The 27,189-nt window shown below is 37.7% G+C and overlaps 1 protein-coding gene across 2 annotated transcripts in view; it reads left to right on the top strand.

Moving 5' to 3' along the window:
• nbas (NBAS subunit of NRZ tethering complex) overlaps nucleotides 1–27,189 on the top strand; it is a 187,830-nt gene that overhangs the window by 132,421 nt on the left and 28,220 nt on the right. For both annotated transcript variants that reach the window (XM_082147804.1, XM_082147805.1), the window contains 7 exons: nucleotides 929–1,039; nucleotides 6,966–7,219; nucleotides 9,240–9,574; nucleotides 12,346–12,555; nucleotides 15,397–15,599; nucleotides 21,342–21,431; nucleotides 23,589–23,784. In XM_082147804.1, the coding sequence (XP_082003930.1) occupies nucleotides 929–1,039; nucleotides 6,966–7,219; nucleotides 9,240–9,574; nucleotides 12,346–12,555; nucleotides 15,397–15,599; nucleotides 21,342–21,431; nucleotides 23,589–23,784 (1,399 nt within the window). The remainder of the gene's footprint in view (nucleotides 1–928; nucleotides 1,040–6,965; nucleotides 7,220–9,239; nucleotides 9,575–12,345; nucleotides 12,556–15,396; nucleotides 15,600–21,341; nucleotides 21,432–23,588; nucleotides 23,785–27,189) is intronic.

Genomic DNA, 27,189 nt, shown 5'->3' with positions numbered 1-27,189 from the left:
CGAGGGATAGGTAAAAGTGCCCTATCTGAAGACCTTAAAGATCTAGTGGATGACAGAGGAGTAAGAAGATCTCTAAGATTATGATGGAGCTTGATCATTAAGACAAATCAGATAAAAACAAACAACAGAATTTTAAACTGAATTCTTAAATGGATCGGGAGCCAATGAGGCGAAGCTAAAACTGGGGTGACATGATCATATTTCTCTTTCCCCCGACGCGAGGCGACGACACAGTCGGCTTTCATCAGCGCTAGTTCTTTGGCGTTGGTTTGGTGTGTCACGGGCTTATGACTCTCTAGAAGAGAAGCTCATTTTTCAGGATTTATCATTTGATCCAAGCCAGAGCCCTGGCTTTAAGGAGCTTGATAGACAGTTTTATAAGGACAGGAATCACAGGTCTGGGGTGACTAAGGTCTAGCAAGATTTGGCGAATCGTCCACTGCTTACTGTAGGGGTTGCAGAATGAAGTTCTCAGGGCAGATCTGAATTGCAAGGGAAGCCAGAAAAGGGATCAAATCATTCTTTTAGAACAAGACAGATCAGGATTTTTACGGATATGTTACACCTGGCCTTTGATGGGCAGCCATTTTGGCCAAGATTAGACAGACCAAGACACTGAATTTACCTAATTAAGCTTGAATGTTTTAAATAAAATAAAAAAATCATTAAAGATGTCATTGAAATTCTCTTTATATGTGTACATATATTTAATTTTTCATTTTTGTTCCTTTTACTTGTACTTTTTGCCTTTTATTTACCCTCTATCTGTCTTGATGGTCTCTGTCTTTTGTTCTAATGTTCTTTCTATCTATCATTCTGTCGTTCTACCTATCATTCTGTCTGTCTGTTGTTCTGTCTACCCTTCTGTTGTTTTGTCTACCCTTCTGTCATTCTATATGTCATTCTGTCTGTCTATCATTCTATCTAGGACATTGGATGAGAGTGTGTATGGGATCTCTCGTTCTTTGGCTCATCGGTACAGCATTCCTCTCTGGGAAGTACACATGACGCACCTTGAGTTTCTGTTCACTGATAGCGGGTAAGACACTCTCTCTCTCTCTCTCACACACACACACACACACACACACACACACACACACACACAGCAGACATTAGCAGCGCTCACACTGAAAACAGATTTACTGCACACACAACACTTTTTCCAGAGGAATGAGCCTGCAAAACCTCAGTTAGAAGCGATGTCTGCAGCTTCCTCAAGTAACAGTTTTTATTTCCTCGACGTGAGGGTCAAAAACCTGCAACCCTGTGCTCTAGAGGAGCAAGCAGAAGATTGCACGGATCGATCGCAGAGACTGGCTTCCAGTCGATCGGTCAGTGTGATTTGCCAGACTTAGTTTAGTAGCGAAGGCAAGAAGCTCTTTGTTTTTTGAAATAGCTTTGCAGTCTGTTTTTATTGGGCTTTGAAAATCCACACACAAACAATGTGCCACCCCTCCTGAGCTCCCTGCATGGTGAATTTGTTGCTGAATCATTGTTCAAAGCCTGGTCTAATCAACTCCTTCTCCATCTCTCACCGGGTTTAATCACCCCGAATCTCTCTCTCTCTCTCTCTCTCTCTCTCTCTGTCTCTCTCTCTCTCTCTCTCTCTCTCTCTCTCTCTCTCTCTCTCTCCCTCTCTCTCCCTCTCTCTACATAATCAGGCACTCATTTGACTTTGCTTGTTTAGTACAGATTGTTTGGGTGAAACTGATTTACTGTGAATGTGATTTTTATTTTTATTTTTTTTATTTTTTTATTGTGAGAGTCATTCTGGCCCCTTTTTTATCTCTGTGTAGAGCATGAAATCTCTTAAAAAAAATAAAAAAAAAAAAATATATATATATATATAATAAATCTCCCCTCTCCATTCAAAGGAGTTATCAAAGGAGAATGGCACCAGAGGGAGTTTGAACAACTTTGGCAATTACTCAAAAGTTTTATTGTATTGCAGTTTCTGTTTGCTAATTTGTCAGAAAAATGGGCTTTTCTGACTGATGAGGACTTGTAAACATATTTTGCATCGTTTATGCTATTTACTCAGTTTATATGATTTGCATATGATGTGGTTATATAATGCGTTTTCAAAGGCTTTGAAAAGGGGCAGTTCTTTGGGGGGTATTTTTGTGTGTTTTTTCCTCTGGTGGTTTATTTTGTTTATTATGTCACAAGGCACAACAGAGTTATGGAAATGCTTTGATTTATTTTATTACAAGAGGTAATTTACCATATTAAGCATCATCCCCAGTTTTGTGCAGATGTATTGATAGATACATACTCTTGTTATTTGAAATAGTTTCACTATTGTGTAAAATGTGAGATTTAATTGGTCTACATAGAAAGAATTGCTCATTTTGATTGATTGCTTTGGCTTTGCATTGGATTGAAATCACTCAGATTTTTACTTTTTCATTTAATTCAGTTTCATTTCATTCTTTTCAATTCTATTCCATTCTTACTTCAGTTAGTTAAATAAATAATTCAGTTCCTCTCTATTTAGCTCCAGTTACAGTAGTTATGTTTGTATATGTATGAGCACATCACTGTTTGTTTCATGATATTTTGTGCCAGAAATCTAGAGGCATTTATTATTATTATTATTATTATTATATTTTTTACAAACTACAATTGTGTTTTATACTCCAACTTTCTGAAACAAATTGTTTCAAATGTGGGATAGGGTTTTTTTTTTGTTTGTTTTTTATAAATCCTACATATGACAGATGGTCAGTCCAAAATTATCTTTCTCTTTCTAAACAGCTGCTACAGTCTCTCCTTTTTTCTTTTTTTTCAGCCTGCACCAAGTCATGTTTTTCTCAGGTATTCTGTTGTATATTCTGTTTAGGGCCAAATAACATTGCGGTTTCATTTGTATTGTTTTAGTCCAACAAGATTTTCTTTGTTGTTGTTTTTTGTATTGATCATTTGGCTTAGACAGATTCTTTTTAATCAAATCAGTCACAATAGTTATGTGTTTGGACCAGCTGAATGAATTGGTTCTTTTCAGAGTTCATTTTATGGTTTATAAGGGACTGGAATTGGTTGGTAAGGTCACTTATTTTTAGATGTTTCCATTGGTTCTTTTTTTCAATTCAGATTAATACACTGCAAGGTTTTGGCTTTTTTCTGCCCAGCATGCTTTGTTAGGTGTATTATATACCCCGAGGATACTCTTTCAAAACTCATGAATGGCTTCAAATTGGTTTTTATTCCAATTTTCAAATTCATGTTTCAGTAGAAGAACCTCACACTGCACTGCCATTATAATGCATTAGCTTCTATAGCTGAATGCATTTCCAGCCAGATTTTAAGTGCAATTTCAAATTGGTCTTAGCGTCCGATGGCCTTTTTTGCTTTCTTTCTCAGGTTATTCGTTAAGCTGAGGTTTGCACAAAATTTCAACCAAATATAGGGTATAACGGGGCTAAAGGCAGTCACAAGTAAACCTGAAGTATCTTTAGTCTATTTTTACACTGTATGTAGTTTTGGGCGTGTTTAAGTTTGATTTACCAAAGGTGAAACTGGGACATATAATCAGGTGGTAATATTCCGACCAACCGCATGATTGCATTATTTTACAGCACTTCTACAAATATGAAACATGACAACTTTTCAAGTCACATTTCAGACAAAATCTGACTAGTTAGTTTTACTTTTTTTCCTCCTCCATCAAAAATAGTTCCAGAAGAAGCCACAGCATCAATTTTTTATATCAGACAAGTTGACCTGAGTATTACTTGGCAGCATGCATTAGAAAGTATGTGTACTAAGTGGAGAGAAGGCAATTTTCCCATTCTCATTAAAAGAATTGGGTCATCTATCCATTCCAGGTCCACATCAGGTTTTTCATTTCTCTCTTAAGAACACACACACACACACACACACACACACACACACACACACACACACACCCCTTTGCTCTGCACTGCTCACATACTCTAATCTGGAATGTCCCAGTGCTGCTGGACTCTGTCCATACTCTGGAATGCCATATGACCAATCATATTACAGGACTGTAACTAATAACATGTATATCGAAGAGGGTTAGTGATGGTTTTTCATTCTGCCCTTGAGTGAAGAATTCAGCCTCTGTGTCTCACACACACACACACACACACACCCTTTATCCGTTCTTGGCATTGTAATTGCAGCAGGAGACAGGATTAATGGCTGCTGTGTTTAGTGAAGTATTGATCCCGTTAAAAGCAGTTATTCTGTGTTAATAAGCAGACTGCAGTCAGAGGCTCCTCTTTCCCACTCTTTATCTCTCCCTGCTGCCTTTCCTTCCTGTAATTTCTGTCTGACTTGTTTTGTCTCTGCTATTTTCTTCTTTTCCTCACTTTGTTCTGGACCGTTGTTGTTTTCCAGCCTCTCTCTGCATTGCTCTTTCTGTGTCTGTGTTTGGCCCCGGGACATCGTGCCTCCAGCCGGTATAGTCATTTCCATTAAACATGTGTTAAGGTCCATAGGGGTTACGCTCTGAAGACAATGGATAGGTGTTGGGCTCTGTCCAAATGGCCACATGCAGCCTGCAGCTCGCTCATTTTGTTCTATTAACATTGAATATGATTAGCTATAACACAATGTGCACATGCTGAGTGCACACAAATGTTGAGGCCTGTGTGTGTTCTGTGAATGTTACTGTAGGTTGTGTCTTGCACAATGGCGTGCGAAGAGGGGCTCAATCTTGTTCATTATGAAATCTAAAAGTGTCCTTGTGGTCATTAAAAAAAAATAAGAACAGTTATTTTTATTGGAATAAGCATTGGACCACAGAGGATCTAAACTGGGATCGGCCAACATTGTGAAAGCCAGGTTTATTTAATCCTAGTCTAGATTAGTTTTATGTTAGATAATAATTTTAATTTAAGAAATATTTTTTTATTAAGCAAGGATGCACTAAATTGATCAAAAATGATGGTAAACATTTGTAATGTTACAAAATATTTCTATTTAACATATATGCTGTTCTTTTGAACTTTAAATTCATCAAAGAATCCTGAGAATGTATTAAGGTGTCCACAAAATGTAGAATTTATAAAGTATTGCCCCCTGATTTTTTTTTTTTTTTGTGTATTTTTGCACTGAATGTCATTAGGCGCGTTTCCATTACAGATTTGCGCAAAACTTTTGCGAAACATTTTTTTTCTTTCTTTTTTTTCCTTCTAAATATCGATAAAAAACGATTGCGATATGACGGCGTTTCCATTAACCGATGTTATGCGACTAAAACGTCTTTTTTTTTTTTCTCTCGCGATAAGTCATTCCAAAAATCATGGTAACGGACGTTGGTAGGTTTATATATATCACAGACACGTACCGCTCTAGACATTATTATTATTATTAATGGAAGGAAACGTAGGCGTGTTATCCAAGCATTAATGGTAAGAAAAGACCCTTATACTGTGAGCGGCACATATGAGGAGTTTCTGGGTGTTTCTCCCTCATTTCTGCTCCGAGGTCTTGATTGTGGCATTTCTTTGAGGTTTAGAATCCAGTATTTCTGTCATTCTTTTGTCTTTTATGAATTTAATAAAGAGCTCTGTCTCGTATTCTGTCCAAACACACCGCGCCTTCTAAGTCAGGTGACTGTAAATGCGCAAAAACTGTTTCCATTGCAGTTTTGCGAAATATTCCTTTTTCGAATTGCCTGAAAAACCTCGTCATGCGAGCGTAGAAACTTTTTTGCGATAAATGGGAGTTTTTGCGAAATTGACGCGTTTCCATTGGGCGTATTTTCATTTCGCAATTTCAATTTGCGCAATTTGAAGGGTAATGGAAACGCGGCTATTGACATCTTCTTTGAGAACCTATGCATAAAGAGTGAACAAAAACACGAGATTTTTTTTTCCATGTATTCTTTTTTTTTTTTTTTCATAAAGTCAGTAAGTGGTTATTAGCAGCAATTACTGCAACCCAACATTTCTCACATTTGAGTTGATGTGAGCACTACTGTGCTATTCGAAAACTTGAATTTTCTTGTTTTTCAACCGTTTTATAATAGACTTTCTTGTTTCAGATCATTGTCTTGCATTGTCCAAAACAATCAAAAAAGTACAATAACAATATTTTTTTGTGCAAAAAATGTGCAAACTCAGAAATTCAGAGGCAATTTTAAAGTGGCCTTTTTTTCCTGCCCCTGTGGAGGTCTACAACCCGCTTATCTAACTTCATCATGTATTCCCTGCCCTGTTTGTGAGTCAGCATGCTTTTTATATATTTTCTCTCTATTACTGTGTACGACTCTTTCTCCATCCCCTTTCCTTCTCACACGTCCACCCTCACGTACAGCATCAGCAGACCTGCTGGATAAATGGACTTGGCAGTCTTTGAAGGTTCACATAGTAATTTATTGATAACCCAACTCTATAAAACATTTCCATGCATCAGAATTGCTATGGGATATTTCTCTGGTGCAGTAAAGCTGTTTATCTTTACTGAAAAGCCATTCAATTAGAACGAGGTGGAGGGCCAGTCCACACACGCCTGCTTATGAAGTCACCGTGGAGATAAATTATGGAAATCAGGGCAGCGCTAACATAAAACATGACACCCACAGAATCCGAATCTGACATCAGATTTATGGTGGGTCAGTTACTGCTCAACATAGGCTATAATTCACTGCTTAAAAATAAAATAAAAATTGGTCCTGGAAGTGGTCAAACCACAGTGAATAAAGTTTAATGGACTTTGAAGAAGTTCTTTTAGATTAAACAAAATCAATTCTCTCTCACAAGTGGGCCGTCGCAGCATATTAACTCGACCTTAATGTACTTCATTTGGATCAGGGGACAATTGTGTGTGTGTGGGTTGGGGGGGGGTGGCTGTGCATTGCCTTAATTGATTCACTACAAGCAGTTTGCAAAGGTTGAGTGATCAATGCTTTAACAGACCTTGGTTACAACTGCTCATTCTGTCACCTTCCAGTCTTTCATCTCCATCCATCTCTCATTTCTTTCTTTCTTCAGCCTCTCCACCAAAAACATCGAGGTCCGGATGGAGGCTCTGGGCCTGTTCGAGACTCTAAAGAGTGACCCTGAGTCATTCTACACACACATGACTAAATATGTGTATCCCAGCATAGCCGGACCCGACCAGCTCCGAATCCTCTTCTACTTCACTCTTCTGGAGAACTGCGGCTGCGCTAACTACCTCCCTCAATCTGCTATGAAGCCCGACACGCACATCAAACTGTTGAAGAAGCTCAAAGCCGTCGCTGTCGGTGAGTAACAGCCAAAGTCTGAACAAATGGATCCGAATTAATCGCGTCCAAAATGGTATTCAATCTCAAAGATCGGGTTTGAAAACCAAATCAGTGTTTTGTATAGTGTGAACAAAAACGCTGGTTCCGGCAGGCATTGAAATGTCTGTAAAAATCGTTTTGAAGAAAGGAGGATTCGATCGATAAATAAGCCGACCTGGCAACACAAATGAAGCGGTAAATCAGCTCCTGCTTGCAAGCATGTCAATCAACACCATAACCAGAAATTTCCCGTGTAATAACACATCTCTCTCCAGCTGAGATGACAGGAAATGGGTCGCTGAGCAATGAGGGTGCCAATGAAAGTAATAGAGGAATGTTAATTAGCCCGCATACAATACATTTTTGTTCTTTTCTGATAAGAGAGATTATAATAATGCACACAAAACATGGAGTGAGGTTTAAATGAGTTCATTAGCTCCGCACCCCTCTCTCTCTCTCTCTCTCTCTCTCTCTCTCTCTCTCTCTCTCTCTCTATATCTATCTATCTATCTATCTATCTATCTATCTATCTATCTATCTCTCTATCTCTCTCTCTCTCTCTCTCTCTCTCTCTCTCTCTCTCTATCTCTCTCTATCTCTCTCTCTCTATCTCTCTCTCTCTCTCTCTCTATCTATCTCTCTCTATTTATCTCTCTCTATCTCTCTATCTCTCCATCTATCTCTCTCTCTCTGTCTCTCTCTCTCTATCTCTCTCTCTCTATCAATCTATCTCTCTCTCTCTCTCTCTCTCTCTCTCTCTATCTCTCTCTATCTCTCTCTCTTTATCTATCTATCTCTCTCTCTATCTCTCTCTCTCTATCTATCTCTCTCTCTCCATCTATCTATCTATCTCTCTCTATCTCTCTCTCTCTCCATCTATCTCTCTCTATCTATCTATCTATCTATCTATCTCTCTCTCTCTCTCTCTCTCTCTCTCTCTCTCTCTCTCTCTCTCTCTCTCTCTCTCTCTCTCTCTCTCTCAGCATTGAGGGCAGTGCATGTGATAATGCAATTGTAATAAATATCATTCACTCATATCTGCATATAAGTTGTGTACTTATGTCTGAGAAACTAGTGCATGTGCCTGTTAATTAGTAATAACATACCAAAGAAGTGCTTTTTACTGTATTTTTGACCCAATAAATGTATTGCAAACACTGATCTTTTTAACAGCATATCTATTATCTATTACAGCAAATCTATTATTCATAGACTTGTACTCCAATATTGTGGTTCTGAGTAGCTTTATGCCACTTCTTATATCGCTAGAACTAATGATTAATAAATAATTGTTCAACTTGGTAGTCTTGGAGTGAGTGTATTGAAAGGTCAGGAGGGAGTTTGTCAGAGTTTTTGCACCATACTCTCTCCTGTCTCAACTGATACCTTCACACTTAGTAGGCACCGAAAACACACTCTGTCGCATACATGCTCCTCGACACATTCCTGTAAAGACTGTTCTTAGCATCTGCCACAACCCAAGGGACAGAGATGGCACCTTCTTTCCCACATCTCTGTCTGTTTGAGTGTATATATGTGTGTTGAATGCCCTCCTGGCCCCTGTCGTGAGATGGGCCCATTCTCAGAGGCAGGTGTTTCAATATTTAATGCCCTGATGAGGCTTTGTGTGTCAGTGTAATGTTGACTGTCTGACTTGATATATCCTGGAGGCATGCCAAGTCTACAGCCATTCACATTGATTGACATAAATAGAAACCATATCGGAAGCTTGGAACTGCAGTAAATGTCCCTTATTTCAGATTAATAGAGATTGAGATTGATTATTTTAAAATTCCACATTCACTGTTAATAGTGGATTCCATTGTCCTTGTCCCTCTAGTGTAACGTAACAGGAGAAATGTACAGTTTATATGTATTTTTGTGGCTAAGACTTTAAATGAAGTGCCTAAACAGATATATTCACTACATTAAAAAGTGTGACAACTACTCCCTGTGTGTATTCTGTATGATGCTGGAATCATTATGTTTTGCTCCTTAGGTCTGGACTATAAGAAGCTGACAGACGAGGATTCAGATCCTCTGAAAGCTCTGGAGCCGATATTGACTAGCCAGAACGTCCTGTCAATCTCCAAACTGGCCCCTCGAATCCCCCAGAAGGGAGGAGAAGCGCTTACCTCTAGCGCTGTACATGCCACCTGGCTTCATAAACTGTTCTGGAAAGGGGATCAGCAAGTACTGAAAAAAGCCCCCCAGAGCGATCACGACTTCCTTCATGCCTATGACACCTGTGCCAAATACTTTGACCGACTGTTGCCCGTAGATTGTGTTCACTTCTTGGATGCCATCACCTTTTCCCCTGAAGCAGCCAATAAGGTGAGTCTAATGCAGAAAAGGGGTGGGTCTTGAAGGTTTTCATTTCGAAGTTTGCAATCATCTACTTTCAAAATCCTCTCAAACTGCAACAAAACAATGAAATTTAACGAGAAATAATTGGCTAAGCTCAGAGCTGTATTGTTACTATATTTGCAAATACCGTGGAGTACAAGAATTTTTTAAGGGCAAAGAACAATTGGCTGTTTTTTTTTAATGCCATTTTAAAGGTATTGAATGTGTGTATATATACAGTTCATGAATATTTGATTCATGTTTAAAATGTTACTTAAATACAATTATATAAAATAATACATTAATAATAAATAATAAAAAATATACACTACCGTTCCAAAAAAGTTTGGGGTCAGTAAGATTTTTTATGTTTTTAAAAGAAGTATCTTCTGCTCACCAAGGCTGCATTTATTTGATTAAAAATACAAACAAAAACAGTAATATTGTGAAATATTATTCCAATTTAAAACAGCTGTTTTCTATGTGAATATACAGTAAAGTGTAATTTATTCCTGTGATCAAAGCTGAATTTTCAGCATCATTACTCCAGTCTTCAGTGTCACATGATCCTTCAGAAATCATTCTAATATGATGATTTGATGCTCAAGAAACATTTCTGATTATTATCAATGTTGAAAACAGTTATTTACATTTTTATTTCATGATGCTATGATGAATAGAAAGTTCAAAAGAACAGCATTTATCTGAAATCTAAAGCTTTTGTAACATTAAACACTAGCGTTCAAAAGTTTGGGGTCAGTAAGAATTTTTTTTTGGGGGGAAAGAAATAAAATAAATCAATGCTTTTATTCATCAAGGATGAGTTAAACTGATCAAAAGTTACAGTAAAGACATTTATAATGTTAGTAAATATTCTATTTTAAATAAATGCTGTTCTTTTGAACCTTCTATTCATCATAGCATCATGAAATAAAAATGTAAATAACTGTTTTCAACATTGATAATAATCATAAATGTTTCTTGAGCATCAAATCATCATATTAGAATGATTTCTGAAGGATCATGTGACACTGAAGACTGGAGTAATGATGCTGAAAATTCAGCTTTGTTCACAGGAATAAATTACAGTTTAAAATATATTAAAATAGAAAACAGTCATTTTAAATTGTCATAATATTTCACAATATTACTGTTTTTTTTATTGTTTTTTTATCAAATAAATGCAGCCTTGGTGAGCAGAAGAGACTTCTTTTAAAAACATTAAAGAATCTTACTGACCCCAAACTTATTTATATATATATATACTGGTACATTGAACTGCATATTTAAACCATCAATTAAGTATGAAATGTGATTTTTAATACATTGATTCCCAGTCCTCGATGATAATATAGACAAGCCTGGATTTTAGATTGGACAAAATACTTTACAGTACATGAAGAAAAGCCCTGCTGCGCACAGAGCAGATCAAGTCAGATACTTTATCCAGTGCAAATGCTCTCATAGACTCCTAGCGAAGCACAGTGGTCATCCTGACATGTTTAAAGCCTGCTGCAATTAAAACGAATCATTCAAATCAACACATGCACATGTATATGCCATAACTCTGTGGTGCGATCACTGACTTCTATGGACATGTTCATGTACACTAAGTGATGTGTGATGTTTTAGCACCTTTCATCTCTTCCAGACTTTTACAGAAGGCTTTGATTTCTATGTATTCTGCCTGCAAGTCGAGCACACACACGTGCATACAAAACAAAGTCACATACACACTCGGCCCTGTGGCAAACATCCTAAATGAGGCTCTCTAATCAAAAGGCTAATCGCTAATGCTCGTTGGCCCCTGGGGTGTTCAAATGATGTTATTGCAATGATTGTTATGTTGATATAATGTAATGATTAGAGTTTGTTGAAAGCAAGTTACAAACTCTCATTCCTATAAACAAACACCCACTCCCACCATTAAGGTAAGAGTGGCATTGATTTGGTACTCAAGAATGCCACAGGGGAAGCAGCCAATGACATCTGCCATGCCTCTGCTGTAGATTATGCGCGAACCGTGAGTAAATACAGTTTATGTACGCTTGTGTAAGTGATAGCAGATGAGCGTGGGAGGGGAGTGTTGGAGGTAAACAGGATAAGATGAACCCGGGCGTGTGGAGTGTTCTCACTGAGATTAAACTAGATGAGACTGAAGTATGCCACATCTTTACTATTGTGGATTATAATAGTAGATGTGCTGGAGGAGAATGGCCCATTGCTGACTGAGCATTAGTTCAAGCAGAAAAGCTTGAGCACATTTTGGGTAACTTCCACTCTCTATGGGGTCACCTGTGGGTGACTACTACTGATAGAATTTAATTTCGGTCACTATTCTTATGTTCGTTTGTAATGATGCTGAAAATTCAGCTTTGCCATCACAGGAATAAATTAATGTTAAAATCTATATATTTTTTTTAAACGGTTATTTCAAATTGTAATAATATTTCAGTATTACTATTTTATTGTATTTTCTTTCAAATTAATGCAGCCTTCATGACTTCCTTTAAAAACATTTAAAAAAACATATTGACCCCAAACATTTGAATTATGTATATATTATTTGTTGTATATTAATATTATTTTCATATATCCTAATGCATACGAAGATATAAAGGATTAATATTTTAGGAGGGGCTTCCTCGCTAGGGAATCATCATATTTGGTTGATATAGAAAAACATATTGAATATTGAAAAAAAAAAATTAACACATTTATTTTTGTTTCTTTTGTGTGTGATTTCTGTATGCGTTTAGCTCTCTGTAGAGTCCAGGCTGGAGATCACCAAGCGTGCACAGAAGGCTCTGAAAGGCATTAGTGACAAGAGTAAGAAGAAGGGTAATGATGACAGAAGTGAAAACTCCGCCTCCAACTTTGACTCCGCCCTCACTCACATGCAGCAGTCTCTCGCTCATCTAGAGACTCTGAGCCACTCCTTCACTGTGTCACTCAAGACGAGTCAAGAGGTAATCTTCAACACACACATAAAATTCACAAAAATTTACTGTCCTCTTGTCATTTTATCATCCAAGACAGATGCTAACTCTAAACAGAGCCTTAAGTGTTATGCAAGTATCCAAGCTACTTGCTCGTTTCCTCCTCCTCCACAATTTCTCCCTCTCCTGACCTGTGAACAGTGCCTGTGATTGATTGGCAGGTTTGTAGCTGGTGTCCTGACTGCAGGATAGTAGCAGGCAGTCCATGTCAGCCTGTGGTTTCTTTAATGCGCACATTGAGCCATTTGTATATGGAAATATATGGATTCATTTTTACAGCGCACACTTATCGAGCAGATACTGCCGTATCTCATTACCGGCACACCTTCACCGTGTCGCACAACATGCTCCCGTAGGGATTTGCGCGATCTTGGAAACTGCAGTTTAATTCTCTGTTGGAGTTGCCTTGCTGCCTGCAACCTGCTAGTGTTAGGAGAGTTACTAACTGAAACTGCAGGGCAGAACTTGGTTTTATTCATCGATTATTGATTAGATTTTGAGATGTGGGCATTGTGCTTAAAAGTGGAGGCAGATGAACGTGAGCTTATAAGTGCGGGTATGAGCAGACTAAATGTTTAGAGAAGTCCTATATACAGTACTGTGCAAAAGTCTTAGGCATGTTAATAATGCCTAAGTAATGGTTTTAAGTCAATTATTTATATCTTTTGCTGTAGTGTGTCTGTAGGAAATATCAGTTTACTTTTCCAAACATTCTTTTTGCCATTAATTGTAATAATCCAGTGAGATTTGTGTATGCACAAGGAGTCTGACAACAGCCGATCTCACCATCATCGAGTCCGTCTGTGATTACATGAAGAAACAGAAGACACTGAGACAGACTAAATCCAGAAGAACTGCGGGAACGTCTCCGAGACGCTTGAAGAAACCTTCCTGCAAAACTACAGGACTGTGTAAAGCACTGGCACTCGTGTTAAAATGCTGTGAAGTGAGAATGCTTTCAAAAATAAAATCACAAATTGAATTTATTTATGATTTAACTTCTATTAACTAATTCAAATCAATATATGGTGTAACGACACTTTGCGTTTAAAACGGCTTTTGTTACACTTGCACATAGTTTTTCAGGAAGCTTTGCAGGAAGGTTTCTTCAAGCGTCTCGGAGACGTTCCCGCAGTTCTTCTGGATTTAGTCTGTCTCAGTTTCTTCTGTTTCTTCATGTAATCACAGACGGACTCGATGATGGTGAGATCAGATCATACCGGCTGTTGTCAGACTCCTTGTGCATACACAAATCTCACTGGATTATTACAATTAATGGCAAAAAGAATGTTTGGAAATGTAAACTGATATTTCCTTCTGACACACTTCAGCAAAAGATATAAATAACTGACTTTTAACATGTAAACACTGTATTAACATCTTGCACAGTACTGTACATCAGCCTGTCGCTTCACTATATGATGATATTTGGTGCCTTTTTTTCCCTTTTTTATTAAAACATCCATTAATGAATAATTTGCAATACGATAAAAAAAAAAACAATGTGTTAGCTGAACAAAGAAATTACACTTTTAATAAGAAACTACATCGAGTTAGCGGAACATTATAGCATAAACACAGATTTTTAAGTTGATTACTCAAAAAAAAGAAAGAAATCTATTTAAAGCTGCAGTCTGTAACTTTTTTTTGTGTTCACAATGTACAAAATGTATATAATAAGCGAGTACGTCATGAATCCATTTTCAAAACCGTGTTTTTGTCTTATCCTGAATAACTACGCTACACCTATAGTAAGTCTTTATATTCAGACTATTTTAGACCGGTCGGGTCGCCACGGCTGTGGAGTAGCCCAGTACCTGCGTGACTCGACATAGACAAAAACAGAGTAGCTTCTGCTACAATGTTCTTTCGCAAGACGCATAAAGTTCTGTTCATTAAACGCTAGAGAGACAAAAGTTACGGACTGCAGTTTAAAAAAAATCTAATACATTTAAAAAAATAATAATACAATTTCTAATAAAAAATCTATTTCAGTTCAAATCCGCAGCTAGCATAACAAATGCTAAATGTAACTTATTTAGCTTGTAAATTGAATGAACAAATAAGATATTGTTTATCACTGGCAATAGTGCAGTCATTGCTTATAGAGTCAAAAATTAAACTTAACAGCATTAAAAACTAATAGATCTTTCCCTTCATTAAAAAAATAAGATAAATAAAATAACTCTTCAACATTTCACACGATCCTTCAGAAATCATTCTAATATGCTGATTTGGTTCACAAGAAATATCTTTTATTATTATTAATGTCGAGGGGGAAAAAAAGTGTAACACATGATACTTTTTTTCAGGATTTTTTGATGAATAAAGAATTCAAAAGTACAGCATTTATAAAAAAAAAATTATAAAAAAAAAGTATTCTGTAACATTATAAATGTCTTTATGGCAACTTCTGATCTATTTAATGCATCCTTGCTGAATAAAATTACTTCTTTTTTTAAAACAAACTAACAATGCACTGATCCCACGTTAAATGGCAGTGTATGCATAGGATGCTGGGAAGCATAATTACAGCCTTTGTGCCAGAACTGTGCTTATGACACCTGAAAAGGCTCCCCTGGTTTTGAAGCGTGTGTGTGTGTGTGTGTGTGTGTGTGTGTGTGTGTGTGTGTGTGTGTGTGTGTGTGTGTGAGACAAGCTTGTTCCTCATGATTCTCAGTGAACAAACAAATTGTTCGGTTTCATACTTGTCTTCAGGTGTATTTTGCTAGATGTCTCAAAAGAAACATAGAGAGGCCAATGTCGCCTGAGCGTGAGTGTTTATGTCTTTGTATTCTTCTCTTGTTTTAGGAGAGCTTGCGGAAGTACAGTAGCATTTATGACCTGTCTAGGTCCGAGCGATCTAAGGTTCGCCAACTGGCTGTCACGATGGCCATGGACGGACAGCCCCTCGAAAGAATCGAGCAGCTGCTCGCAGTCGCCGTGGGAACGAGTGACCTATCGCCGAAAAGCATCGTCCAGGACGCCGTGGAGCTGATCGTAACTGCTCTCAGGTACAGCGATCTGCACTTCTGCCCATTTCTCTCCACCGATGTTGTTTTCTTAATATCACCCTCATTTTCTCCCTGTCTGTTTCTCGTAATGCCTTCTCTTTCTCTCTCTCTCTCCTTCTCTCCGTCTGTGTCTTTATGGCCTATCCCTCTATTAACCTGTGTCAGACTGAATGTGTTCTTGCTTGATTGAGTTAAACACAACGTTGGCCTCTGCCCTGGACTCTCATCTCTCTCCTTTAAAGCTCACTTTCGCTCTTTTTCTTACCTTTTATCTCCTGCTTTTTGGAGGTCACCACCTTCCCTGCTGGCTGGTTCTTAAAAACACTATCCTTAGTAATACTATCAGTTCAGAGAGTAGGGTAGAGCCAGGGTAGATTTTTGAACCTATCTTTTTATTTTTCACCACTACTTCTAAAAGGCAGGATATTGTGAACCTATTTGTTTAAGGTTTCAAACCAACATTTAAGATCCCAAAAAGTCTGGAAAGACTGTTACTGGGATTTAATAATTTGCCTTGGTGGTAGATTATGTCCCATTCAGCAAGTTTCAGGTATTGAATCTTGCAGACATACAGCCAAAAACTTTTCAAAGGATTCCTGTTTAGAACATGTTGTGAAAAAGAAAAAACTTTCATCAGGGATACATGATGAATCAGTGCCATATTGGTGAATGGGTGGATGACCAAAATGTAAACTGATAAGCCAAAACATTATGACCACCTGACTAACATGATGTTGGTCCTCTGCGTGCCGCCGTGGAACTTGTTGGTCCAGCACATTCCACAAATGCTCAATTGAATTAAGATATGGGGAATTTGGAAGCGATGGTAACACCTTGATCTCTTCATCATGTTCCTCAAACCATTCCTTAACAATGTGTGCAGTGTGGCAGGGTGCATTATCCTGCTGAAATAGGCCACTTCCACCAGGAAACACCATTGTCATGAAGGGGTGTACCTGGTCTGCAACAATATTTAGGTGGGTGGTACATGTCAACTGGCTTGTCGATCCTGTTGCCATCACTTCCTGAGGTAAATGGCGCACACATACACGGCTGTCCACGTGATGTAAAAGAAAATGGGACTAATGGGACCAGGTGACCTTCTTCCTCTGCTCCAAAGTCCAGTCCCAATGCACTGTGTGTTTACACATTCCTCCCATAACCGTCATTAAAATGTTGTGTGACTTGTGCCACACTGTTGGCTCGGACCGGACGGGATAGCCTTTGCTGCCCCTCGTGCATCGATGAGCCTTGGGCGCCCAACACCTTGTCAATGGTTTGTGGTTTGTCCCTCCTCGGACCACTGTTAATGAATTCTCAATGCTGCTCACCTGGAGCAAGCCTTCTCAGAGATACTCTGACCCAGTCGCCTTGCCATAACAATTTGGCCCTTATTAAAGTCGCTCAGATCTTTATTCCTGTCCATTTCTCCTGCATCCCACACATTGGTTAGGAGAACTGATTTGTGTGTGCGTGTGTGCGTGTGTGCGTGTGTGTGCGTGTGCGTGTGTGTGCGTGTGTGTGCGTGTGTGTGCGTGTGTGTGCGTGTGTGTGCGTGTGTGTGCGTGTGTGTGCGTGTGCGTGCGTGTGCGTGCGTGTGCGTGCGTGTGCGTGCGTGTGCGTGTGTGTGCGTGTGTGCGTGTGTGTGTGTGTGTGTGTGTGTGTGTGTGTAAATATATATATATATATATATAACCAATCACCCCAACCTATCATGCTTGTTGATTGCATTACTTTTGCATAATGTAAAGCTAACTTAAAGTGAATCTTTTAGAAACAAATTATCTAGCTATTTAAAACTAATATTTTATATTATATACTGTTAAATGTAAATAACAAATGTAAATAACGCTGTTAAATGTAATTTTTTAACACATTTTCATATGAATATCCATTTTTTTTTTATATTGTAAATTACAATGTTGTGGTGCCTAAATTCACTTGGAACATTCAAAACTGTTTTATTTATTTTATTTTTAGATATCGTCTGAAAGTTTAATATTGTCAGCAGGGCTGTGCACAGACCTTTTGAGAGGCATGTGTTGAAACTGAAAAAAGGCTTATATTAAGATTATTTAGTAAGCCTACACATAACAAAATCAATAACACAAAATAATTGTCTCAAAAGCTTTAGATTTATTCAGTATTAATAGCAACCATAATAATAGCATAGATAATATAGATATACAGGGTTTCAGGGCTTCAGGGCTTCTTTAGCCCTAAAGGGGCTACTTTTACTACATTTATACATGTGAAGATGAGCGGAGAGTATAGAATACCATAGATTAAAAAATTAGCTAGATAGCGAATACGTGCATATTAACAGCCTTGAATTAACCATAATTTAACAGTATTACCATAACATTATTAAATGTTAATAAATTAAGTGTATCAGCAATCATATGAAATGTCTTAGAAATATATGTTACGCTTTGTGTAAGTTCCAGTATGAACTTTTTCCGATGGTAAAAGCAAATTATAGGCTATGTTGTTGTATTACTTATCAATATATTGTTAACATTTTACAAAAGTCAAACTCAAATGCAGTTACGGGGTTTTTGACCAGCCAATGTGTGCAAATGTGCATTTTGTCCATCATTAAAACGGCGCCGGCGGCATCACATTACATTTTCATCAACAGGTAGCTATATGGGCGCTCACTTTTTCCTGTTGTAAAATACATTTGGCCAAAATCTAATTTTAAAAAAGATGAAATGCTACTGTATGCACAGGCTATTTTAGTGTAGACAATGTATTGGCTATGACTAAATGGCAAATGCTAGACCTCTCTCTCAGGTCCAACATGTCTCAGTCAGACATCAAATAAATAAAATGTGAGCATTTATAGACATAGTGTTTAGTACTTAGGCCTATTCAAACAACAAGATCTTTGTTTACCCTCGCAAAACTTCGTTCAGAATCAGCTGCTGTCTGCTGTGCGGCTGCTGCGGACCTTCAGTTCATTCGGTCAAGATAGAGTGGGCGGAGTTATCAGATAGAGGGGGTGGGGTTATCAGATAGAGTGGGCGGAGTTATCAGATAGAGTGGGTGGAGTTGTCAGATATATGGGCGGAGTTATCAGATAGAGTGGGTGGAGTTATTAGATAGAGGGGCGGAGTTATCAGATAGAGGGGCGGAGTTATCACGCTTACTAACAGTTTGAGGGTTGAACAAGATTTACACAAGCTCTTTTTAAGAACTTTCATTGGCTAAATATTTGTAAAACAGAAAGATAGACGTAAAGGCTGGCCAATAGCATTGATTTATTGAAAAAAACAAAAAAACACCACGACCACCAAAAAAAAAAGGGCACTTCGGAGTGTAAGGGCAAAAAGGGCACGTGCCTGATTGTCAGATATGCCATAAAAAATATATCTTATCAGAATCAAACAGAATTTTATCAACACATCCCTACTTTTTTATTAGTGATTTGATTCGTGTTTTCATTTTGCATGTGTTGTGAATAGACCTTTACAATTCCAGATACTTGTGAAAGTTTTTATTTTTATTTTTTTTTATCTCTAAGACCATCAGAGAGTTGGAATCATCATTCTGCACCTCCTTATTAGTCATTCTGCTTTGAGAGTCTGTGTTGATCAGACGTTTCAGCTCAATCTGTAATCAAGCAGGATTAGTGAAGGTGCCTTGAATCAGAGAAAATGATGGTCAGAAAAATTAAGATTGATTACAGTTGCTTTTATTCAGATGCAGCCTCCCCCTCTTCTCTCCTGGAGTGATTCATATTCTAGGTAATTGCTTAAAACGAAAGCGTGTTCCTGTCTTCTGCTGCTAATTACTGGTTTGTAGAGGTGGGCAAATGAATCGTTAACAATGAAATGATTTGGGTGCAGGGAATAGTCAAACTATTTTGTAAAGTTTATTTCATCACACTGTATTCTCTGATGTACTCGGCTTTCTGGTGCCCTGTTTTTAACGACATGGAAATTATCTTTGAAAGGATGTGTGCATCTGTGGTTTACCAAGCTGCTTATGATTGATGCTTATATCTGCGGAGTAACAGATTACGGTTACGTTTCATGTATAAATAATCCTTTAGCATCACAGTGTTCCTTCATTGAAGGACACCGGTGTATTGACTGTGTAGTTGCGTTCAGTGGTGCAGTGAAGTTTAAAGCAAGGTTTTAAGATTTTGCTCCTTGCATCATAAAATTGATGATGCTAAAATTCTTAAATACTGAAGGGATGCTGAAATATTTAAATGCTTCCTCTAAATCTTGGCTTGCAGTTGATATCTGGTTTATTAATGTTTAAATCTGTTTCGAGATTAAGTGGCTTGTATACACTACAGTTCAAAAGTTTGGGCGTGGTAAGATTTTTAAAATATTTTTGAGTTAAGTATTTTATGCTCACTATGGCTGCATTTATTTGATCAAAAATGCAGTCAAAAAAAGTAATGTTATGAAATATTATTAAAATGTTACATTACCGTTTTCTATTTTAACATATTTTCAAATGTAATTTGTGATGGTCAAGCTGAATGTTCAGATGCCATTAGTCTAGTCTTCAGTGTCACATGATCTTTCAGAAATCATCCTAATATGATGGTTTGGTGCTCAGAAAATGTTTATTATTATTATAAATGTTGAAAAGAGTTGTTCTGCATAATATATTTGTGGAAACCGTGATACATTTTTTTTAGGATAGAATAGAATAGAAATTCTGATTTATTTGAAATGTATTAAGGGTGTATTAAATTGTTCAAAAGACTATTAATTTTTTTAAGAAAAAATCTTACTGACCCCAAACCTTGGAATATTTTAAGTAATATTGTCATAGAAAAGTCATTGACAACTTTGTAATCTTTGTATGATTGTTATATTAGTATTACAATCAGAATGTAATATTTTAGACGATAAAAAGAGAATTAATTAATGTGGGAATTAAAAATAAACCCTTAAAACTTCTTATAACCAGAGTACCAGAGGGATGTCAGAGCAATTCCTTGATTTTAACGTTACATGAACATTTTAATGATGCTGTTGTGCAGATTACAGCGAGGGCAGGGCTGAAAAATGTGTCCCGACTAGCGTTCTGCTGATTAAAGTCTGGAGAAAATAAATCACTTATTGTTTTATACAGCACATCCACTGAGTGAGATTTAAAACAGTTGTGGGAATACAGCTGAAGTAAATAATAGATATTATACAGAGGATGTTGAAACATGAATGTTTTGAAAGCAACATGATGAAAATTGTCATCCCCGCCGAAGCATCGCTCATGTTTTATTGACTTGTGATATCTCTTAACCAAAGAGATATGGTAAGGTCTAACATGCAACAGCACTGAAGGAAACCACAAAACTGAGCTTTTGTTGACATCATGGAGAAGAGGACACCTCTGAAGAACGCTCCCTGGAGGCCAGAGATTATTTAACGCCAGACTGACGAAGTGTTTTCTGCAGCAGTAGGAATGAAATAAGAGAATGTTGGCAAAAAAATACAAAGCAATTATTAATAGAAACATAATTAGGTGGTGCAGCCTCATGCATGAAAGCATAACACAAACACCTTTAATGGAGGGAGACAGACGAGGCCAGAAGAGAAGGGAGGAGCCCTGCAGCCAGAACATCAGCAGAAGAGCATTAAGATTACTCAGTGTGAAAATCCCTTCCTTCGATGCACACACACACACACACACATACACACAACATTTGCAGCCATAGAGCCACTTAAAAGCCTCAAGACATTGAATCAAAACTCAAGCTGTGTGTCTGTGTTTCAGTGGTGACAAGGACGCCTTGAAAGATTATGCAGACCCCTTGAAGGTACTGGAAGGAATTGTTGCAGCGGTGCACACTAATGTACAAAGCGGGTAGGTGTATCCTTTTTTGCAATGTTCCTATCCCATTACTATTATTGAAACACAATGTTGTCCATTTGACCTCAGAGGAAGGGATAAGATGCTAGTTAAAGTATAAGATTGTTTAATCTTAGGGCACTCTGTACTATATATATATATGTGTATGTGTATGTGTATGTGTGTATGTATATGTTACCGGTAGTTCACCCAAAAATGAAAATTATCCCATAATTTACTCACCTTCAAGCCATCCTAGGTGTATATGACTTTCTTCTTTCAGCCAAACACAATGGAAGTTATATTAAAAAATATCCTGGCTCTTCCAAGCTTTATTATGAGGGAACCATAGATTTTGAAGCCCAAAAAAGTGCACCCATCCATCCATCATAAAAATAATCCTTATGGCTCCAGGGGTTTAATAAAGGCCTTCTGAAGCAAAGTGATGCGTTTTTGTTAGAAAAATGTCCATATTTATAACTTTATAAACTATAATCACTGGCTTCCGGAAACGGGCATGCGTGAGTCTAGTTCTGGCGTGTAAGGCCCGCTATATTGGTCCAAAGCCGGTTATCACGTGTTCTGTCCTCACTCATGCAAAGTATTGGTTGGTTAAATTTGCAATACATTTAGTCATGTGTTCTCTCGTTATTTCATCTGACTCCATAAATGAAAAGGTTTTAATGACATCTGTGGATCATTAATCATGAGTGAATGTTTGACTATTCCATTTAACTCTTCAATGAAAATAATATCAAAGTCAGTTAGAATAATCAAATGTAACTATTTATTATTTCAGGTAAATGTATCAGGCCAATTTCATAATCAATTCAAAGATAATCGATACAAAACATCAAATGCTCTGGAATAGAGAGAAGATGCAAACCCAACTTTAAGAAATACGTGAGGCTTTCCGGAAATACCGGAAGCCAGTGATTATAGTTTATAAAGTTATAAATATGGATATTTTTCTTACAATAAACGCATTGCTTCACTTCAGAAGGCCTGTATTAACCCCCTGGAGCCGTATGGATTATTTTTATGATGGATGGGTGCGCTTTTTTTGGTCTTCAAAGCCTATTGTACCATTCACTCCCATTATAAAGCTTGGAAGATCCAGGATATTTATTTCATATTACTCCGATTGTGTTTGGCTGAAAGAAGAAAGTCATATACAAGCTAGGAGACACCTAGAATTATGTATAATTTTCATGTTTGGGTGAACTAACCCTTTAAATGGGATTGTTTGGCATGACATGAAGTAGAAGCGGTAATAACATGATACAAGAAACCAATGTTCGGTAAATAATTACACTTACTAATAGTGATGATCCCAGTAAAGAATTATTTTGACAAATTAAAAGTTCATGAGCCTAATTAACATAATTAAATGTATGTATGATCACATGTGCAGATACCACCTTTTTATTGTTCAAACATGGAACATGTCAGAATTGTTGTGTTTTTTATTTTATTTTTATTTTTATGTGAAACAAAGTAACATTATAAAATGAAAAAAATATATATATGTGTAAGATTTAAATATTTATGATTTAATATTTGAGCACTATTTCTAGGTCAATAATCAAATGTACTTTTGTACAATTTGTAATTACTCTGGCTTTGCTTGTAAAACCAGTTTGTAGTATAATTGTATTTAATTATATTTACATGTACTGTTACATTTGACATTTGAATATACACTATCCATGTTTTTAAAGCAAAATATCTTATGTTTACCATATTCATTTATTAAATACAGTAATATTGTGAAAGAATAATAAAATCATTACTCCAGTCTTCAGGGTCACATGATGCATCAGAAAATTATTTCATTATGCTTTTTATTAGGTGTTCAATAAACATTTCTTATTAAAATCAGTGTTAAACTCAGCTGTGCTGCTTAATATTTTTAAGATAACCGTGATTCATATTTTTCCATGATTCTTCAATGACTAGAAAGTACAAAAGAACAGCATTTATTTGAAATGTAAACGTTTAATATCTATTTGATTTACTATCCATTTAATGCATCCTTTCTGAATTAAAGTATTAATTTTGTTCAGTCTTATTAGTCCTAGACTTTTAATTGTAGTGCATGCATGATCTGTAATATACTGCATCTTCTGATTTTATGTAGTGTTAAGACTATTTTACATTAATGTATTTTAGTGGGAATATGGTGATATCAGAGGACATGCTGGCATGGTTACGTCCTTTTTGTGGCGACGATGCTAAACCCGTCCGTCCCCGGATTGAGGTCCTGCAGATCCTAGAGCATTCATTCAGCCTCAGCGACCAAGACATCCACCTACTGGTGTTCTTCAGGAGCCAAGCCGTCCTGAAAGCCTGCTGGCCAAACAGAGAGGTGAAAACATGCATATACCCACACTGGCACAAAACACGATTTACACTTCACACATAAATATTATTACGTTCCCACATCTGTGACTCAGTATTAGCTCATTTCCTCTGTGAGGCACTGTGGATGTAATCTCATTTTACAGCGCAGCCCTTTGCGAGTTAGCATGTGCTTATAGGAATTGCTTGACTATTCTCATGCATTTAGGAGTGTGTGTGGGAAGGAGTGAGATGTATTTGGTCCAGGGATTACTGATTGCCTGCTTAGCCATGCTCTTTGGCCTCACCTCATGTTGCTTTGGGGATGCGAGCATGTCATTCTGCCATTTTATGTGGTGTTTTGTGTCAGGCAGTGTGTACCAGAGCAGCTGAATAAATGCAAGAGTTGAAAATATAGAACAACTATGAAACTCTTCTGTCCAAGTCTGTCAATGTTTTCTCAGGAGAATGACCTTCTGGTTTTCCTGGCTAAACTTTTGGTTTACAAAAGTCAAAGAGATCAGATAAATATAGCTGAACATAATTGATTATAGTTTTAATCCGCCTCCAAGAGTGGGAGCTTTCCTAAAACAGATTTCCTTAGTGTTTAAAGGAAGAAATGAGACTTTATATGTGTAAAAAAGAAATTAATCTCTAAAAGGATGGATGGATGGATGGATGGATGGATGGATGGATGGATGGATGGATGGATGGATGGATGGATGGATGGATGGATGGATGGATGGATGGATGGATGGATGGATGGATGGATGGATGGATGGATGGATGGATGGATGGATGGATGGATGGATGGATGGATGGATGGATGGATGGATGGATGGATGGATGGATGGATGGATGGATGGATGGATGGATGGATGGATGGATGGATGGATGGATGGATAGACAAATGATTGGTGGTTTATGGAAGTGTATTAATGATGGAATCAATGACTTTTTTTCCCGTTAAAATACCTCCATAATAGTTTTTTAGTTAGTTTTCTGACATAAAGGGAAAAGTCACCTCATCTCACTCAACCCACAGCACGAAAATACATGCTGTTAATCCATTTTCCGACAAATCACATAATCCATTCTTTCACTAAACTTTTAATCATGCAAATGAATATTTATATAAGCAGACGCTATCAGATGTTTGGTTTCACTTTAAGAGGATTACTCTGCCAATTGTTTAATAGAATAATTAAATGCAACTTTCAGTCTTCAGGGGTTTAAAGCAAAAGAGCCCCTCAAGATTGTCGTTATAGTTCCAGTTTCCATTCAGCCCTTGATTAGCTTTATTCAATGGTAAACAACAGCATATCAAGCTTATGGTTGAGAACAGCCATTTCTGGCATGTCGTGGGTTTACGGGTTTGACTAGTTCAGAGCATGTTGAACATTTAGGGTGGAGTCTAACCTTTAATTCCACAGATTATCACTTCACTTCCCTTTAAAATTGCCTCAATTGTGGCTTCCACTATTGCTTGGCCGTATCCCTGCGATGGGTCTCCAGTGTTGGCAAATGCTTTGTTTTCCTCAACAAAATGAATCATTTGTGTCTTTATTGTGATCTGAAAAGGGAAGGGAAATGAGGGGAGTCGTAATGAGAAGTCATGCCCTGAAGGAGGAGGAGTAATTAAAATGAACAGATTGCGGTAAGGAAAGGGGATTGGCTCCTTTTCACTGAGGTGTGGAGTCCTCGAACGGAGGCCACATACTCAGATGCCTAAATCCTGATTGGGAGCGCTGAGCCGGGCCTATGCGCCCTGAGCGGTGGGCATCAGGCCACGGAACGCCGCCGGCGCGTGTCTGCCTGCCGAGGAGCGGATGCTGCTTTATATCATGAGCCACGGAGTCTGGTTATCAACTGGTTGCCCCAGGTGTACGTGTGTCTTTATTTATGTCGGTACCTGGGTATTTTTGCTTTTCTCTGTTTTTGAAGTGTGCTCGTTCATGCCCACAAGATTGTGCGCGTGTGTGTCTGTTAATATAACACTTCTACCCCCTGTATCCCAAACTAATCATCTCCTAACTCGCACACCGGCCCATCCTGCCCAGCACCATAGCAACCATGACTTCACTGCGTCTCGGGTCTCGCATCTGTTTGTTCTGTTGCATGTTTTGCTGAGCTGTATGTTTCTCTGTTGTTGTTGTTGTTGTTGTTTACTTCTGCTGTGTTGCGGTGGTGTTTATCTCCCTGATGTATGAGGTAGTACTGTTGAATTTTATCAAAGCCGAATTGGGGCCGTCGTTTCAAATTCACAAAGAGGAAACGTCAAAGCTCATAGAAAGAGGGAGAAGCACGTGTGAGCAATGGAAAGCGGTTATTGCACGGTTGTCTGATTAAGGAAATGACTTTGATCACAGACAGAATGAGAGTGGTTGGACTTTTTGTCTCATTCACTTACTGTCAGTGGAATTTGATAACTCTCTCACTTGCTTTCAACGGGTTTTAATTGCTGATGGGATTCTAAAATGACACCGAAATCATGGTAGCTGTAAGGAAATGTGACTGTGTGTTTTGTTGCTGCTTTGTTGAGGTTGCACTTTTTCCCTCTTTTTCACAAATTGCCTTGACAGTCAACTCCCCACCTAAACTCAAAACAGGTCACTCCTATACATAGGATCTTTGGAGTTTATTCCAGCTAGATCGAGACTCAACTTTGGAAAGATGCAGGTATAGATTTTCTGTATTTATAAATGTGAACTTTTATTTATGTATTTATTTATTTCTAGCAAATTTTTTTTTATAGCTGTAGGCTAGACCAATATATTAGCAAGCCAAAAAAAAAGTAAGCAACATGATCCAGATGGAAATTTGAACTTGGTGCCATTAAAACTGCTGCTACTGTTTGGGGTTAGGGTTAGTGCCGCATTAAACCATATTTTTTTCATATACAGTTGTAATCGAAATTATTGAACTTCCATTGCAAGTCAGGTTTATTGACAAAATTTACAGACTTTCAGCTGTTTGCATTAGGGCTGTCACTTTTTATTCGATATTCGAATATGCATTCGAACATGACGTGAAATGTCCGAAATCGAACTATAAATAAACTATCCGGTTTTTAAAGTGCCATGTGTAGCGCATTTTTTACAGTCTATGATTAGACCGTTTGCTTTTTATTGTATTGTTTGCCAGTAGCGGCCGCTCTAAACGTATTGTAGCGTAGGCCCAAATCAAGCGAATAATAGCCAATAGCCAGCTTGTTTTGAAAATGGAAGATAACAACAAGACTAAAGAGACCGCGCTGTAATTCCTGCCTATTACACACACACACACACACACACACACACACACACACACACACACGACCCACAGAAAAGACGTGTGTCAGTATCGAGTTTTCTTTCGGGCTGAACAAACCATAACACACACATAATGCCAAATGTCCGTTTTGTCGAGTGTCCTCATAAGAGCAGTCTTAAAA

The sequence above is a fragment of the Leuciscus leuciscus genome (assembly GCF_965113295.1).
Source record: "Leuciscus leuciscus genome assembly, chromosome: 19".
In the NCBI taxonomy this organism is placed as follows: Eukaryota; Metazoa; Chordata; class Actinopteri; order Cypriniformes; family Leuciscidae; genus Leuciscus; species Leuciscus leuciscus.
This window is presented reverse-complemented; position numbering and strand designations above follow the sequence as displayed.